This window comes from Xenopus tropicalis, chromosome 1, assembly GCF_000004195.4.
Source record: "Xenopus tropicalis strain Nigerian chromosome 1, UCB_Xtro_10.0, whole genome shotgun sequence".
Classification (NCBI taxonomy): Eukaryota; Metazoa; Chordata; class Amphibia; order Anura; family Pipidae; genus Xenopus; species Xenopus tropicalis.
In genome coordinates, this window is record NC_030677.2 from 117,731,240 (window position 1) to 117,750,182 (window position 18,943).

The following is an 18,943-nucleotide window of genomic DNA, read 5'->3' on the forward strand; positions in this document are numbered from 1 at the left end:
CCAAGTCCCAAGCGTTCTGGATAACAGGTCTCATACCTATACAAATAAAAGGTTCCCAAAAAAAGCTAAAAAGTAGGAGCTTTATTGATTGGTCTGCTGCAACACATGCACTGCACTTTCGGGGTAAAAGCATACTTATATTATAGGTATGCTGTAAAAAAGAAAACAACATCATGGCTGCACAAGTCTACACTTTCCTTATAATATTTGGTAGAAGTTCATTTGAGTGCAATAACATCAGAACAAATGAATGGTGCATTTGCCAAGTCTTCTGCATGCTGTTATGCACATAGTGTTTAATTTTTTGTTTAAGCATAAGTACTGAGCTTTATCTTTTAATCTTAGCTAGAGATGCAAACTTGTGTCCCTTGTTCATGCTCAGAGCACTTGCACCCTGGGCAATTGTTGTGCTCTACAGAGCATAAGGCTGCCCTCTACCTAGGCAGCTTACAATTACCTAGCAGTCCCTGGTGCTCTCTAACCTACAGTATATTCCAGGGAAAATACTTATGACAACTACTCTCTCTAAATAAAGTGATGCAAACACAGGCAGTGCTCTATGGAGGGCAATGTGCAACTGTTTATGCTTCATTCTTGGTCTGCAAAAGGCTGTAACTTAAGGTGTTTTTCTTATGTTTTTTTGCGGGCTGTCCATGGCTTCTCAAATGAGGTCTACCATAGCCTATGATTAAGTGCGCACGAATGCATTAGGCACTCGTGTTTTAATGGATCAATAAAGACATGCTCTTAATATTCTTGGAGTCTGGAGTGTTTGGAGCTTCTTTCGTCTACGTATAAGTTTCTTCCCCCTGGCTACGGGTTCGGGGCCCCGAGCACCCGGACCACCTTGGGACCTGGGTGAGTGGATTTGACCTTGGTTAACTTTTACCGGCTTCTGTCTTCTACCCATATTGGCGTCAGGTTCGGGGTTTACACACCCGGACATTTATGATTTTTATTATTTGGATATATGGTATCCCAGTTTTGGAGTCTACCATGTTTTAAGGCTTATTTCTATTTCAAATACCTTATCGGGAGAAAAAACTTTCCTTATCACAATGCCAGTAAAAAAATAACAAACACAGACTAGGAAAATGTCCTGTGAAGAATATTCAAACTTTACCGCTGGAAAATATTCTCTGGAAATCTGCTGCCAGAAAAGTATTCTTTCTTCTCTAAATTAAATGAGCTTGATAAAGAACCATATAATCTAAAGCAGGGGTTTTGAGACTTTTTTTAGTTCAAGGATCCTTTGAGTTCCACCCTTTGTTCAGGATCCCCTTAGTTCATAATAAGGTTCCAGATGAATGGAAACATTAGCGTATCAACCTTTCAGCCAAAGTTCCAAGTATATATAGGATGGTAAATAATTTTTTACCTGAAATTTCACCCTCATTGACCTTCAAGCAGGGCTTTCAGATGTATCTAGGGGAGCAAACGTGTATTTTCTCGAAATATTAACTAACTCAATCTTTAATCTACTGTTAGTTTTAAAAGGCAACCATTTTAAAATAATTGCTTGTTAATTCTTTACACTGGGCTCATCTCAATCAAACTTGCTTCAGTTCAGAAACCCATAGCTACCAGTTTTGAATAGTTGTAAGTAGGGATGCACTGAATCCACTTTTTTGGGATTCAGCCAAACCCTGTATCCTTCATAAAAGGTTTGGTCAAATACCAAACCAAATTCTAATTTCCATATGCAATCCTGGATTCAGTGCGACCCAAGTTGTAAGGAACCAACTACAGGTAGAATAATGTACGTTAATATAAAAATGTTTGCTGTGGGTTACATTGCTGGGGCAAATTTTCAGATGGTATTAAATAAGCCTATATTAAACAAACCTAGACATGTTCTCACTGTATGACACTTTTAAAAATAAAAATGATAATGCTTAAAAAGTGGTTTCATGCCCATTTTTTTTTTAAATTCTATACCACTCTACCAGTTGAACTTGAGAAGCTGTTGGGATCAGTGGTAATATCTTTGAAGATTGCTGAAGTAAATACATCATATTTAATTTGCAAGAACAGACTCCCTACAATTTCTGAAAAATATAGCAGTTGTTAATTAAAATGAGTGGGCTTTTCCATTGACAAAACAGGAAACTAAATTTGGGTGGTGATTTTGCTATAGTGGTTATTAGCAAATCTCTGGATGAAAATTGCATCCAATAACTATATGTGTGTTTGTTTTGACTGCTGCTATTTGTATTGTATATGTTATTAATTGAATATATTAACACTTTTCTACAGGAGGCAAGTGTGTTGGCAACATGCTCCAAATATGGAAATAAATTCATGTAAATCTGCGTGTCAAAAGGAAGCACAAGGTTATCTATGAAATCAAAAATTTTAAAACGTTCCCTTACCTGAAGTATGTATCCACGGACATAGTCCCGTAATGTCCATCCCAGACCATGTAAGATATGTAGTACCTCCTCCTGTTTCAAGACACTGAAAAGCCGGTCCAGAAGAATTTTGAGTCGTACGGGCACAGCCTGTGTACCGTACAGCATAAGGCTGCTAATGTCAAACACCACATTGGACTGTACAATTTCAACTTGTGTGGGGTGGTAGAGGTGTTGAGTACTGAGCTTGTCCAAAGCTGTATTCATGGATAAAAACAAAAAGAGAAAAATGGTTCAGGAGTTATAAAATCAGCCAATCACACTAGAAAGTGGATTTATGAAATAGGCTTGTTATTTCTTACACAGCTTACAGCTGTCAAGGCTACTGAAACTGAGACATTGACAGCAATTTTTTATTTCATTATTCAATTGCCTCATAAAATACAGCATATTTATCAAGTTATGTATTGATTTTATGCAATTGCGTATCTGCTTTAAAAATTCTGGAACTGAAAATTCAGCTGTGTAAGACACAGCCATTACTGCTGTTTATTTAAGAGACTTTTGCTGGAAGCATAGAATGACTCAATGAAGAAGGAGCATCTACTGTCAAATACAGGGTATAAGGGGTGCATATGTGTATTTCTCCAGTTTGCAAGTTATATATATATATATATATATATATATATATATATATATATATATATATATATGCATATAGTAAATATGGGTTGAAAAAAAGGCAAAATTTAAGTTTAATTCCTCCAAATGACCCCTAGTGCATATCTATATATTCATACCTATACAGACCTATGTACACACTAGTATTATGTTTGGGGTTCAGCCGAATTCTAGTCTTTTTTGGCATGATTCAGATTTAGCAAATCCGAGTGCCTTGCTTAGCCTGTTTCCATGAATCCCATGAATTTAGATCATATTATGTAAAGTCCTGATTTTCTGTGCTTCCATTTTTTCCTGAATTTTGCTCATTTGAATACGCAAAATATGCAATATTTAAAAATATCCAATGTGGAAATATTGAGTTAACATATGTTGAGCGTATATAGTGGCATTATAGCAAAGATTTATTTACTTTGAAACTTACCCCTCTTCCCGAATTTTATAATTCTATCTATTTTAAATGTCCTTTAACAATTAACAAAATTGCTTCAGTATGCAATATGCTCTGGATCACAGCTGGTAAATATTTGGAGTCTAAATGTTGTTGTTATTGTTGTTCATTTAGAAAGTGCCAACACATTCACAAGCATTGCAAATTAAGGGTGGGGAAATAAAATAACCAAAAACATACACGTCTTCCAGAGGTGTACCCAATGGAAAAAAAGTCCCAGGATCCTCCAGTTTTCCTGCATCTAATTTATTATTAGCTAGAGGTGAAAAGCTCTTATGTTACCAGCACATGTGAATGTTTATCTGATAAGCACTCCAGCTGCGGGCATCACTTTTACCAGCCAAACCTGTCCTCTTTGTGAATGCCCTGAGTCTGAATGTGTGCAGTCACTAAGGAAGGAGCAATTACATGCAAGGAGAGGGGGACTTAATGAATCTTAAAACCACATACTTTGCAGAGTAAAGAAGCGGACATTTTGGAGGAAATAGACTGAAAAGGGTCCTTGTGTTTCAAAAGAATGACATACACAGCTGCGGCAAATTCTAAATTTAAAGTGCTTATTTCTTTGGGGGTTTTTATTTTGTGACTGGTGAGTTAGTAAGGTTTGTTTTGGTTGAACGTCAAGAACATATTGGCTTTCTAGTCAGAAGGGGAACCAGAGCTTTTTCATTGATACTGTATTTATCTACATGCGGCTCAGGCGGCTGGTCCTGCATATTCTCTGGTGGGACACAAAGAGATAAACTGTGTCCATGTAATGTTCAAATCCCCGCCAGGCTGTTCTATAGCTGTGCTGAGAATACCAAATATTCTTTCATGTTTTTCTGACTACCATTAGGAAAATGCCACTGTGAAAAAGTCATATATGTGCTGAACCAGAAATGACTAGCTGGGAAATCCACATTAGTTTCATCATGCATATATATATATATATATATATATATATACACACACACACACACACACACACACACACACCTACTGTATATATACCTAAAACACCTGTATTGCATTAGGCAAGAATATGCTGATCTTGCAATACATTTTTGGAAAGTTCAGTGTTAGCCTGGTCCCCAACATTAGTATTTTCCACTATTAATACATCCCTGCAGAATGATGTAAGTTCATTGGACACTTAAAACAAGGACCAACTTCAGTGCAACTTTGACATAAATGGAGTCCTGGATGATCTAAAATTGTTTTGGGGGTCTTGGTATACAAAATATGTCATAAGTTTGAAAATATCCAGCATTTTAAAAACACATTTAGGCATCAGTAACTGTAAAAGCCCATACTGTCCCCAGCTGGTGCGTTTTTTATTGTAACAGAAGCACCACGCCAGGGTATCAGGTAAGTGATTGCAATGACTGGGGGTGCCTAACATTTTGGCACCCCCTAGTGATCGAGGCTTTCCTTCTCTTTTAAAGGCTATATTTAAAGGCTATATTTTACTTTGTAGTATGGCAGCTTCCACTCGTATTATACAAAAAGGCAGATAAAACACGATTTCTCTTTACAATAAATTATGCCCTCCTCTTTATTCAGTTTTACTTTAGGACTTTGGCACATGTGTACTAGCAACTATCAGTAATTTAAATCCTACATGTGCCATAAGTCTTGATTTTAAATGAAGATAACATATAACATATTATAACATAATTGCCCATTTCCTTTAATGGGTATAATGGAATAGGGTTAGGATGTAAGCATGGCACAAGATTTCACCTTTTTCAGTCCTGGGAGACAGGTGTCTTGTATTTGATGCCAGCATGTTCTGCTGCCTTTTGAATTTGCCTGGAATAGACTGTTTTTCTCTTTCATGGGTATTCAAGAGTTAATCTGAGCCATCTGGGGACCCTGTCTTTCCTCATTCCTGCAAAACACTCTGAGGAATTTCTTACAACCTCAGAGACACCGTGCAGCTCAGCTAATTGGTTGTGGATTATTCCATTTGTGCCAGTCTGTATTTGTCATTGTTTGTATTTTCCCTCAGTTGCATGGGATATCTTTGGCATTTCATAAATAATGCAATTTGAATCTTGCGGATTTGGATTATGAAAGAATGTGTAAAGAATGTGTAAAGAAGTATACCCCATATCTTGCATACATAATTATTGTTATTAAACTCACAAATCAAAGATGTAAATTGATTAAAAACATACAGCAACAAGAATAGAACTGTGCATTATTGATTATTAGACAGTTATTACACTGTATACAGGCAGACATGGTCATCAAAGGGCCCGATCATTTTTTTTTCTGCTATTCGATAAGTATTGTTGCTTAGTACTCTTGGTTTTCCACAAATCATAAATATTTATACCAATTTTGGCAGTGATTCTTAATTAAAAGAAGGTTTATTAATCCCACAATAACTTCAGTAACGTACCACTTGAGTACAACATTGGTGAGGCAATCTCAAACCATAGTGGTATAGCAAAAATATACATTTGTACATAGGGTCATGCTAAAAAATACTAAGCCTGTCTTCTGTTATCATAAAATACAATACTATTTATAAAAATTCACAAAAAAAATGATAGCAAAATGAGAAAAACTAACCTAAAATAACAAGAGATTTATATATCTGAGGATAGGCCTTTAAACCAATGCCATTTCTTTATAACAATGTCATGTGATGCATAACCTTAGATCAATGTTCACCCTAGGTCAAGGCAGCTATGATAGTGTCCAATGTAAAACTTGAACTTGGATAAAAACCTTTGAAAAACATGTATGTTATTATTATGTGCCTATTGCATTCCACAGCGACCAATGAGATATTAGCCCATGCAAGCTCTCCCCTTGTTTCGCTCATCGCTGATAACTTGAAAAAAATGGAATTTACTTGCTGCAGAAAGGATATGCTGCAAACAGTCAAAACTAAATACAAGAATATCAGCAAGCAAAGCAAGAAAATGCCTTATTGTGCTAAGGCCCAAACTAAGTACACATTGCTAAAATTCTATTCAAGCAGTGATCAGCTTTTTTTCCACTAAAGGACTTTCAATCACCAAAGGCATTAGAAATATGCAAGGCACTTTGACTTCATCAATTAATTGTTATGCCCTTTTATCACAGTTGAATAAGCACAGCATTCCTGAGCATTTTTTTTTTTTATTTTTTTTTAAATTTGAAAAAAATCTAACGTTCCACTACTAACTATGAGGGTTTAAATTAAATTCATTAGTGACAACCGCAGGAAACAGTGTAATTACGGCAGTAGGGAGCTGGTATTTTGTATTCATATAGCATTTTCCAAGTTAGCCTGCTGAATGAAGGAGGTGTAGAATAGTAATCTGATTCAACCGCCTGCTTTTTACCATTCACTTGCTATTGTTTTATGATTTCATTATTTTTTTTTCTCTTTTTAACAGAAAACTATTTAAAATACAGCAAACAAGTCAGACTCTTCAACCAGGCATATTGCAGTCCTTGGGCACTGAATTAGCCTATCTGTGCTGCTTCGAGGGAAAAATGTTTCCCAGACTTGATGCTGATGAGCCATCAAATCCAGGAGTCTGACAGGTATGAGGAAGTCTCTACCAAGCAAGGTATAAGAAGTCATTATGAGTAAAGATGATGTTTAGAAATCTACATATGGGATGCGTGTCCCACGACTTTTTTGAGTGACAGCTGGAACGTTTAAATTCTTGAAATGCTTCTGCCTTTTCCTTTGTCATATGGCAAATCTGTGCTGTTCCTTTATGAGCTAAAAGAATTTAAGGAGGCACTTTTGCAACATTTGACTGACTTTGGTCTGTTCAGCAAAACTAGTTTCATCTGATCAAAAGTACTTTTGTGTCATTGAGACATTAAAACATTATATTTGTCTAAAACATAGAACTGCTGACTGATTATTTGTTTACATAAAGATGAAAATAGATTTTATTTTTTTTACTCTGGGCCAGATTTATTTTAGTGAGAAAGAGTTATCACATGGTTTATCACATGAACAAAATTTATTTCAAAAAGAAAAAACTTTTCTCCTAATTCAGTTGGAGGTTTTTTTTCCCATAGACTGCAATAAGGGTTTTGCATGATAAACTGTGAGATACATTTTTTTCTGAATTGAAATGCATCTCAAATCTAGTCCATCAGTTTTCATGTTTCTCACTTATTTGAATTCTGAATCTGAATTTGGCCCATAGTATTTTGTTAAGGGAGTTTGCTGTTTTGTAATTGCATTGCCTAGTTTAATGGACATCTCCACCCAAAAAAATGTTAAAAAAAAGGAAAGTGTAATTCAAAATATAATTCGTAGTACCAATCAGACACCAACACCTAAACAGACTTTGCTTGTCTATACCTGAGAAGAAAAGGCATAGCTAAGGTTTGGTGACTGGCATGTATTAGTACACCCTGGCTCTCTTGAGTTGTTTACTGACCATAAGCATGCGTCCTAGAAGCTAGGAATATATTGACTTCCAGTGCACGGGTTCTTGTTCATCAATCACCACCAATAGCAGGAAGCTATGCAACCAGACATGGTAGCTGAAAATCCTGCTTTTTCTACCTAGGTATGGGGGCGGGAAGGGCCATTCAGAGTTATCTGCTTGGTGTGGTTGGGAGTCTGTTCAGGGAAACTTTCTACTGGAGACCAACAGGCCAGATGTAACTGCTATAGGGATTTGTAAGGGCCCCCAACCTTCTCAAATGCTCCCTTGACATTTTCATATCCCACTCAATGGGAGGAGTTAGCATAGCACTTTTATACCAGCTAAAACAACATGGGTAGTCCATTCTTTTCTTTTCATTGCCTTTTAACATGTGTGTGCATATAAAAAATGGTCAGTAATCTTACCATGAGCCACCCAGCCATGTTTACACTGGTCACAGGTTCTCAAGTTAATCTTCCCAGGCTGGAAACATTCGCAAGTGCAATTTACAAGTGTACATCGGATGGCCTAAAAGAAAGAAACAGGCATATTACTAAGATAACAGGTCCACTTAAATGTTACAGTACTTGATTATTTAATATCTACAATTTAGGATGGTAATGCACGCCCATAACATCACTTTACTTGGACAACTGGATTAGAAAATGGCTTCCATTTCTTTGTTTTGGGGGGTGGTCAGTAGCTGTACCCTCTTGCACTGAATCAATACCATCTGTATACAGGGAAAATTTATAAAACTATGGTCCATGCAACCGAATGATAAAACCCATTGATATAATACCTTATATAAGTGCCTTGTTTACAAATATAACATTTAAAATGTATAATTAATACATTATGAATGTTTAAAAATATAAATTATATATTATATCTTATTATATGAATTTAACTGTTATTTACAAGAGGCTACAATTACATTTTGTTTATTGGGTTTCCTGTACTCTTACAAGTTACAGTGGTTTATCTAAGAATTAAAGACAAAACCTGCATATTTAAGGAATACTTATTATAGCCAGCTGCTTCAAATAAATGTCCTGCCATCTTTATATGGCTCCTTAGCATGTTTATTATATTGTACTAAGTGTTCATTCTATTATTAGTTTATAACTCTTCAGTAATGCCACTTTTTAATTTGTCACTTGCCAGAAATAAATTACCCTGGCCTACACGGTAGAAACAACTCCCCCCTTTCATCATGTAAACTGCTCGATGGTTCATTCTGCAAACTATATAAGTATGTGTCCCTGATTAACGGAAATAGTAATATGAAATATATTACCAGCGACATCTGCTGATGAAGCAGGAATAATATATGTGCCTGTAGGTTAACAGAGGGGAAGAAGGGAGATCATGCTGAAAGGTCCAGTTTCATGTTCAATAGTTTATTGACTTGATGATATATCACGTCTGCACTTGTCAGTAATGGTGTCTTTCTTTAATATGTTCACTAATTAATGAACTCTGTAATTAATTGTGCTTCTTCACAAGGGAAAGTTACAAGAGGACAGCATGATTTTAACTCTTTCAGAGACTACAAGCACAGAAGAGAGACATGCATACTGAAAAGATTGGCAGAATTTGTTGATATCTATTTGCCAGTTAACCCAGAATGAGATGCCCCTTTTAGCCAAAGCCTTAAATGGACAGTTGAGGAAAAATATATAAAAGAAACTTGTACAGCAAGGGTCATAAGGCAAAATCTTGTTTATTCATTATTGATACTTTTTGCTATTGTTATATTTCCCACAGAACTATCTCTTAATTTCCTAATTTCCTCATAAATTGTGCAAACATAACTAGATCACATTGTTCTTCTGATAATCCGATTACCATTCTACATCCTCATCATTATTCATTTATATAGTGCCAACAAGTTGTGCAATAATGATTTCTTTAAGAGGAATAATTAAATTTAGACTTTGGGATTTTTGGCCTCATTTTTTATTAGAACAGGCAGGTATGCAAATGCTACGGGCACAAAATTGCAACCCTTGTGGTTCATACATAAAGAGCTTACAACTGTTCCACTGGCAGATACATTCTGCTCACTACCCCTTGTGCTGCACCCAAAGCCCCATTTCCCTCCTCTCTTGCTTTATATATATATATTGGCACTTATGCCATATACTGTATAATGAAGTGTTGGCAGTGACTGTAGGCACCACATGCAAATAGGAGTGGTGCAAGGTGCATAGACATGCTGCCTTGCCTTTGTTTTCTGAACTATGAACCATCCACAGGCATTGTAAATAAGCTGTATGTGTTAATTATAATAATAAATAATTTAATTTGAATATATAATTATATAGCACCAACAGAGATTTTATATCATCTGCGTCAGGTCCACAACAGTGGAGCTTACAATTTAAGGTCCCTAGCACACAACACTTTAAGTTAAATTTTATAAGGAGCCATTTAACCTGCCTGTGTGTTTTTGAAGTGTGGAAGGAAACTGGTGTTCAGCATGCAAGTAACCTGTGCAACCTATTTTTTGCAGTAACTGAAGCAGGACACTGCAGGAACCCTGAAACTACCACCTGGTCAGTAGGTGCAGTGCTTAATTCGGAACCGAAGGCAGGAAGGACTGAGTAGCACCAAGCACAACAATACAAAAGTGCAAGGGGTACATTTTGACACAAGTGACTGCTGGAAAATTGCGGGAACTGCAACTGCACTTGTGGATGTAATTGAGCCCTTATACGCAGATTGTGTAGACCATATATATAAAGACTGTATAGACCAATAGTGAAAATAATAAACAAGTATGTTTATTTTTTGGTATAATATAATGTACATATTTATTTTGAAGGAGATATATAATGCCCCCTTTATTCAGCTTAATCATATTCTGAATTTCTAGTTGTGAAAACAAAATACACAACAGAACAACTATTGCTGCAAGAACAAAAAAAGTATATTCTTATGAATGCTCTGAAGAATTCTTCTTTTATGCCAAGCTGTATCCTATAATTTGGGTACTCAGTACAAATTTTAACACAGACAATAGGTCAAGGTAGGTTTATTAACACAAAAAACCTACAAGGTAAAAGGTGAAATTTTAATACATTTGAATCCTTTTACTAATGGGGGGAACACAAACCCTACCGGAATTCACTCTGCAAACTGGTAATTACAGTTGGATCTCTTTTTTACAATATGTATGTAAAGTCAGACACAAGCCATTTCTGCCCTTTTCATGAACATTACAATAGACGCTTTAACTAAAAAAAAAACAGATGAAAAGTCTACAGAAAGGCACCCTTTTATGGCAAATTGTCCTTTAGCAATGTAAGTTGAGCAATAATCTTTATAGGCGATAGAATTTTCTTTTAACAAGATAGAGCTCCAGAATTTTATCAGTTATTTCTTTTTTCAATGTTCTCCTTTCTTTGGTGCTCACATTGCAAACACACAAAAATAAAACACTATTCAAATGCCCCTACATCACAAATGCACTTAATGTTTGTGCATTTATCTTTTCTTTTTTTTTTATCTTTACCTTCAACAGAGTGATAGGCCCACTACATCTGATGTATAAGTGTAATTATAAAAAACAGATTTAAATATTCACACCCCATTCTTTCATTTAAGTTTTTTTTTTTTACTGTTTTTTTCATGTAGGTATGCATATTTTTTTGAAAGCCATTTACATTTTTCACAAAGTCTGCACTTAATTCATAAAACATGGCAAAGCTAAACAGATAAAAAGCTCTTCACTTTTTGCAGTTCCAATAATTTTGACTGCTGTGGTCATATACGTGTATGGCCAGACACATGGTATCCACCCTTTAGGCACAGAGGCCAATTGGTCTTAAAAGAGAAGGAAAGGTAAAAACTAAGTAAACTGTATCAGAAAGGTCTATGTAATACAGCCATAAGCAGGCCATTTGAGTCCTCTATCAAAAGAAACAAAGCATTTCTTGTCTCCTTTTTTGTAAACATGTTCTTAGGTATCAGATTTCCTCTCCTTTAGGGTTTCTTTAGGTTTGGGGCATGAGTCTGCTCAGTTCTCTCCTCTCTCCCTTCTCCTGCTCCCCCTCCCATAAGAATTCATAAGTACTCACTCCCCCCTCCCTTAGGAATGTGTGATCTGAGCTACCAACTGCTAATGCTGCAGCAGGAAGCTATGAAGACTAAGCTAAAATGGCAGCTGCTGTCTTAATCAAGTGAAGGGAGCTTCTAGGGCTCAGGTACTCAGGTATGATAAAGCTTTCTGCAGAATAAAAATATTGTTCTAGGTGGCATTAATATGGCAAATCTATTGGCAGTACAATGCCAAAATTACTTTCCTTCTCCTTTAAGGTCATACACACAAGTATGAATTCCATCTGAAGCATATTGCATCTTAGCTTTTATGTTTACAGTTGTGTACAGAACCAGACTAACATTCTAAAGGTACTAAAAAAAACACTTTCTAAACTGTTGCACTGATGGCTTTGTAGGACAAAGCTTATAATATCATTAAAGTTCTCACAGCTTGAGTTTGGGACTTTGCAATTAACATGCTATAGACACTATTTAGACTTAGATTGTTAGTGCTGTGGAATGTTAATGTTTTCCTTAACAATATGGAACTGTATTTGAGTTTTAAGGGATAACACATGCAGCATGTCTATGGTCATGCTTACTTATCTTTGTATATGACAGTGTGTCACAACACAAAAGAAGGAGACTGTCGTTTTCTTTGCCAAACATACAGTCTGTGTTTGCTTTTGTGACTGTAAGATTAAAGGAGAATGATGATTTATATTTCATTTTTCATTTATTTTTTTCCCCGGGGACCAAACAGTCACTTTTTTAGTACTCAAAGTATTTAAATAATGTGGAAAAGAGCTGTAATGTGGCAGATGCATCTACTTTTTATTATTTTCTTTACAGACGATATCATTTAGGTCTGGCTAGAAACGCAGTGTTGTATTTGGCTCCACTTTGCTTTGTGACTGGGACTGGTTTCCTTAACTGTTCTCTAAAAGACTGGTCATCTCTTAATAAAAGGCTTTGCCAAACTGTAGGCCATGACCTTATAGAAGCTGCCGGTATTGTATTTTACTCTTATATGGGAAATGTCTTACATTTGATTTTCATTTGCTCAGTCAATGAAATACACATATGGTCCTATATATCTTTCATAGCTGGCTGAACACATAGAAATCAACTGTATTTTTTTTACATTGTTATCAAGTTCTGTTTGGCCCAATAACAGGCTCTGGAGACCTCCAAGTTCATGTGGAGTTTCCTATTGCAAATCCAGACTACAGGGCCACAAGTATCCTCATGCCTATCCCCAGCCCAGCCTTCTTTTGTATAGGAAATATGTGGGAAACTGTAGTGTATAAGGATCGGTACAGTTTAGCTATTGGTGCCATTTTTATTTGAGATTGTATACTTGTTCTCTATATAGTTTTCAAAAACATGGTGCAGGACTGTCTGTCTGGAGACAAGGGATAAATATGCGTTCTCACAAATGTTTTCATGCTCCCAACAACTTCATTGACATTTATGCAAATACAGCCAGCTTACTAAGGAGTAGCAGTTCCATGAATGTGAATGCTTGATTTGTATCACTGAAAATGATTCTGTGGAAATAAGTGGAACATGTTTCAGTTACAGTATCTTGAATCTCTTCTGGCTTTCACTTTATAAATATGACCCAGATAGCCATAAGTTAGACAATGTCAGCCTCAAAGGCTTTCAGTACCAATGGCCTGCACCTATGTGAATTCCCTTCAGGGTCTTTTACCATTTTGTTGCTTCTGCCTGTCCTGCAAAATGTGCATGTGGAGAGACCCTCTAGAATAAGCTTCCAGTTCCTAGCACATTCCTTACAGGCTTCACCAGATCCTTTTAGCTTACCAATAAATTGCATCAAAAATTCTTGGTTTTCAACAAAAACCACATTTCAACCATTAAATTCAGCATTATAAATGTCCATGCTGTTCCACTTCTCCTGACTTAGGCTGCCAGGACAGCTTACTCAGCAGGGGGCTATAGAATAGTTTATGATGGCAATACCTAGTCAAATAAATCTCAACTTTACTGCCCTTTTTTTTTTAAAGCCCTCTCTTAAAAATATATTTATATATCTCTAAAACAGATGAAAAAAAAATCTCATTACGTGGAAGCTCCCTTTGGCTCAGAAAATGTAAATTTGCAATCTACTTTCCCCTCTCATCACCCCTCACCTCTCCCTCCCCCATCCCATAAAACTATTTTGGAACATGCCAGGCATACAATGGGAAAGCAAGGTAATGCGGCCTTGTTAAGCCACATCTGGAGGTGGTTTTGCTACAAACACTACACCAATCTCCTTACAGTAAAAAAATTGCTGCTGCCTAGCATAAAAATATAGACAATTACATGAAAGGGTGGGTGCATTCAATGAGAATTTAAACCAACTGAATTGTTTCCTGTCATCATGAATTACCATGTGCTGCAGATAGTATGGATGGATCATTTCTACATCACAGGGAATGATTATTAGTGGTTACTACTCATACACGCAGTTACTTACTGGAGATAGGTATGCCTTCCTCAGGAACAGCTCTAGCCAATATCACTTACATAATCCTGTCAACAGCTGAACTGTTAAGCATACATGGACATTACTCAGAAGGAATTTTCCTGAGGCTGAAAATCCCAACAACCTGCTATAGGGGGATAAACATCACATTAACATTAAAGGGTGGTTCCAACCATTACTCCATTCCATCTATTGGGCATAGCTGCCCAAATGAGTTAAGCAAGAGACTGAAGAGTTTTGTAATGAATCTAATTACATGCACAAATCCTGACTCCAAATGCACATCCGCCTGCAAGCTCCATGTTGTTGTACTGATCCAAAAAAGATGCAAAGATACAGAACACTGCACTTGTGAACTCCACTGTGCTACTCTTCATCTATATGTCAGGTTCATAAATTGGAATGCTTTTCTAAGTGATAGGTTCAGTGGGGAAGAAGCAGGGTGGGTGCTTAGTTTCCTTTAAAATGTGTACATTCAGAAAGTTTTTCAACCCTTACATAAGTGAAAGTGGAAAATATACTACAAAAAACTTTTCAGGGGTCAAATGTCACAGGGAGTGCACATCAAATAAAAAAGGAAATAATAACTTTGCTTGAAAACCCCCATTTGCAACCACCAGAAAATACGATTGAAACAGAAAATGCTAATCTTTATAAAGCAGTGGAAAAGCTTTACATACAGGCTTTACAGAATAGCCTTCACCAACAGAACATGCCAGCAATGCAATGTCTTTCTCTATGAGGACATTAAGGGATTACCAAGGTCATAAGAAGACTTTCCTATATTCTAGTCCAAGTGCTAACTATACATAATAAACTCCTAGTAGTAATGGTTTGGTTGTCAGAAAAAAAGGCTTTTACATATAACTTGACAGTTCTTTTACAGACAGTTACAAAGATGCTTCACATGCTTCAGATGATGTTTTAGGTTCACATTCATATAAAAGTATAGAAAATGTAAAGGGTTCGCTAACTTTCGAGAACCACTGTAAGTGGCAGTTTTTAGCCAAAAACAGCTGTCTAACTGTATCTACAGTGACACAAATAGTCTTAAATAAAACCACAGGCACACAGTATGTGTAATTTTGTCTTGGTGTCTTTTCTCCAAAGCAAAAAAACATAGACAAATTAATATCCGTTTTATCTTTCTTTGGAAGAGAACCACCAAATAAAAAGTAAATGAAACACTTGTGGATGTTCAGCTTGGGTGTGGTTAACCTTGAATGTCTGCTTATCATTGGTTTTTACAGCATCTCTTCATTTACCTTTAATTTAATACAGATCGACCTGGGCTTGTTCCAGTTTTTTTAACAGCGGCTGTAGTCTACTTATCTCATCTCCATGCCAGCTGCCACTGACTGTACTGAAAAACTCAGTTATATTTTGTATTGCTTTATAGGGCCAGGAAGGGCCTCTATGTATCAACAACACTGACACCAAGCTCAAAGCAATACAGTAAATGTGGACAAACATCAAGTGGATAAATAATATCCCAAGGGGGTTATAATAATTCACTAAAACAAAAAAAAAAATACCAGCCACTATTGAACAATGCCTGTTTTTAATCTTTTGGACATATTCTATTCCAGTAAATGAAAAGGAGGGGATTTAAATATTGCACTCCATGTATACCCCATGTGAACCCAATTGCTGCCTTTCCACGAAGCACATGAGTGAATGTAATAGAGGCACAAAGTTTTTAGCAACCCATAGCAACCAATCAGATGTTTGTTTTCTAACTGATGACTATTAAGTGCTGCCTGCTGATATTTGCAATGGATTACAGAAGGGGTGCCAGTAGAGGTCAGAAATGCAAAACAGATGCAGATAAATCCCTTTCTTTTTAATTAACATAGATTATATTGCCCCATATATTTCTTTTGCATCTGTGTCATTACCTATTGCCATTTCCATATGAAAGCACAAGGGAAGCGATTTGCACTTGTATCCATGGCAATAGCTGCTTTGCACCTTGCTGTATCACCTTGCACCCAAAGGTCCTCCAGAGTATGGGTGTTTAAATAACGTTGGAGATCAGAGATTCCTACATTTTGGCTTGTGTTCATATTCTAATTGCAGCACTGTGAGCACAAATTGTTAAGGATTGGGTGCATCATGGGAATTGACTTGGAGCACAGTGAAAAGTGTAAAATACTGATATGTTTTGCTTTTTTTTGCCCCAAAATAGTAAAAAGGTCCTATAATCTTAGCCAAATTGAATAGGAAAACCTAAAGGAGGAAGAACAGTCTGTTAAGTGTAGATTTTTAACACCTTGATGATCACCTACCATAAATTTTAGTTTTGTTAGAGTATTTTTTGTTGCATCAAAACATATTTCTATTTTTACCAGAAATACTACTGATGGCTACAATTTATGTAGTCACAGTTCTTCCAAATACATTATTACATTGTCAGTAGCAACATTGTACAGTATTTAGAATCTGCAGCAATGCAATTCAGACAACCAATTAGGCAGCTCACTTTCGATATAACATATGCAGTTTTAGGAAGAAAGGGGTTAAGATTTTCAAAAGATATATTCCAAATGCAGTCATATTTCTCTAGGCTAAATCATCTATGGCAGGGTGCCCCAAAGCATGACATGTTCATGTAATCTCCTCTAACCGTTTTACATTACATTTGCTGGTCAACCTAAGAGCAAATTGGTTTTGGAAACTCCATCGACTTGGAAGAAAAAATACAGAACAAAAAACTGTGTGTGGGAGCAGGCAATGCTTCGGTTTTATTCACAAATACCTATGCAGCAGGGTATCCCAGAACTTAGTAAGCTTTAGGTGACACTTTCTTCAATTCCTCCCCTAACGAATGCCACTAGTCCCAAACAGGATAACAGAATGAATTTCTAATGATCTAATACGCCCATGACTTGGCCAGCAGATTAGCACATGATTCGCTCCAGCAGAAGGATTACTTCTGGTTAGGCTTGAAGATATTAACACTTACTGTCACGTGGAACGCCCATGAGAAAAAAATTTGAAAGGAATAGTCTCCGAGCACCAGAGGCTTTAGAAAGGAAATTGTATGGTGCAGCCTATTTTACCTTCTGACGAATAGCATACAGGGTGATGTATTGTCTTTAAAAAAAATAGCATAACGTACAGGGTAACATTCTGTTATTAACTTCCTTTAATGCCAATTTGCACTTTGGCCGTAACTCTAGAATTAACCCATGAAAGAAGGGAATAATTCACCCCATTTCAGGGTCAGCGTTGGAAGAATTTTATATCAAACTATAATTAACAGCGGAATTATTTGATGTTTTAATAAATGTATTTCGTTGTCGTACAATCAATTTTATTCCTGTGGGTTTAGCTTCACTCTTCTATTAGGAATTACATAAAATGATTTATCACAGTCAGTAGATGCCCTAGGAAAAAAAAAAAGACAGAGCGACCGAGACATTTTGATTGCAGGTCAGTTTTGTGCAAAACAAGATGTAGCAGTTAAATTTCATAGCAGCCATACAAAAAAAATGTGTTGTTGCATTTGATTTCTTTCTTTTCTGAACTTCTGACCAGACCACATCTTTGGAACACTTCTCCCTACGTACATAAATTGTAGGTTGTGTTGCCAAACACTTTAATATGTTAACACTCGGCGACACACTGTTATTTCTGGATAACATGACATATATATATGGACTTTTGTACTTTGTCACCCGTCATAAATTTAGAGAAAATGGCTCCCAATAAGGCTAAGCTGTTAGATGATGATCATTAAAATGTCTAACATTCATATAATTTGTGTCAAAGCCCAAACCTCATCAGCCTCATTAGAACTACTGCATATGTTTTGTATTTGCTGCTACATCTGAATACAGCAGCCCTATAATTTGGATTTAATTCCAATATGTAATAATTAGAAATGTCTGTTTTGAGTTGACATATCTATCCCAGGCACACTCCATTAAAAAAGCTGACACCAAACCAAAATGGTTACAGTACCATTTGTGATGTTCAAAGGATTTAGGAGGCCTGAGCCGGTCATCTGTTTATCATGCCAGCAACTGCTGCTCCACTTAAGATGTTCTGGGGAGAAAACAACTACAGACTTCCCTTTTATCCATTCTCAACCCTTTGCCAGCGTGTGACATGAGCACACTGGGAAAACTGTAGAGACAAACGAACACACTGGTCACACAATTGCTATAATGTTAAGTTCTAGGAAGCAATATTGTACGTGAGGTCTCTACTCAATCTTGCAAGTTTGGGATTGCTAGGAAACTTTACTAATTTCAAATAACTTCTTTATAACAGTTTAAGCTCCATGGATGATTAAATAAATATACTGACATAGCTAAGGCTCATATTGTTTCAAGCATAGCAAGCTCTCAGAAATACTAATAGCCTGTTTATTTAGCTAAGATTCTGATGCCTGGAAGGAATTCGGCACTATTTGAGATTCTATACTACCCAAAGTACCTACAATGTAATAGTTAAATATAGGTTGAAAAGGGCAACTGTCCAGTTCAATCCGCACCACGCAAATAATCCCCAGACATATACAGGTATCGGATCT

General features: G+C 36.4%; 1 protein-coding gene across 5 annotated transcripts in view; it reads right to left on the bottom strand.

Annotated features, from left to right (window-relative positions):
* The window catches only part of bnc2 (basonuclin 2), a 322,056-nt gene that overhangs the window by 68,782 nt on the left and 234,331 nt on the right, over positions 1-18,943 (bottom strand). For all 5 annotated transcript variants that reach the window (XM_031890396.1, XM_002935669.5, XM_031890400.1 and 2 more), the window contains 2 exons: positions 8,288-8,390; positions 2,373-2,608 (listed from right to left, as the gene is read on the bottom strand). In XM_031890396.1, coding sequence (XP_031746256.1) covers positions 2,373-2,608; positions 8,288-8,390 — 339 coding nt within the window. The remainder of the gene's footprint in view (positions 1-2,372; positions 2,609-8,287; positions 8,391-18,943) is intronic.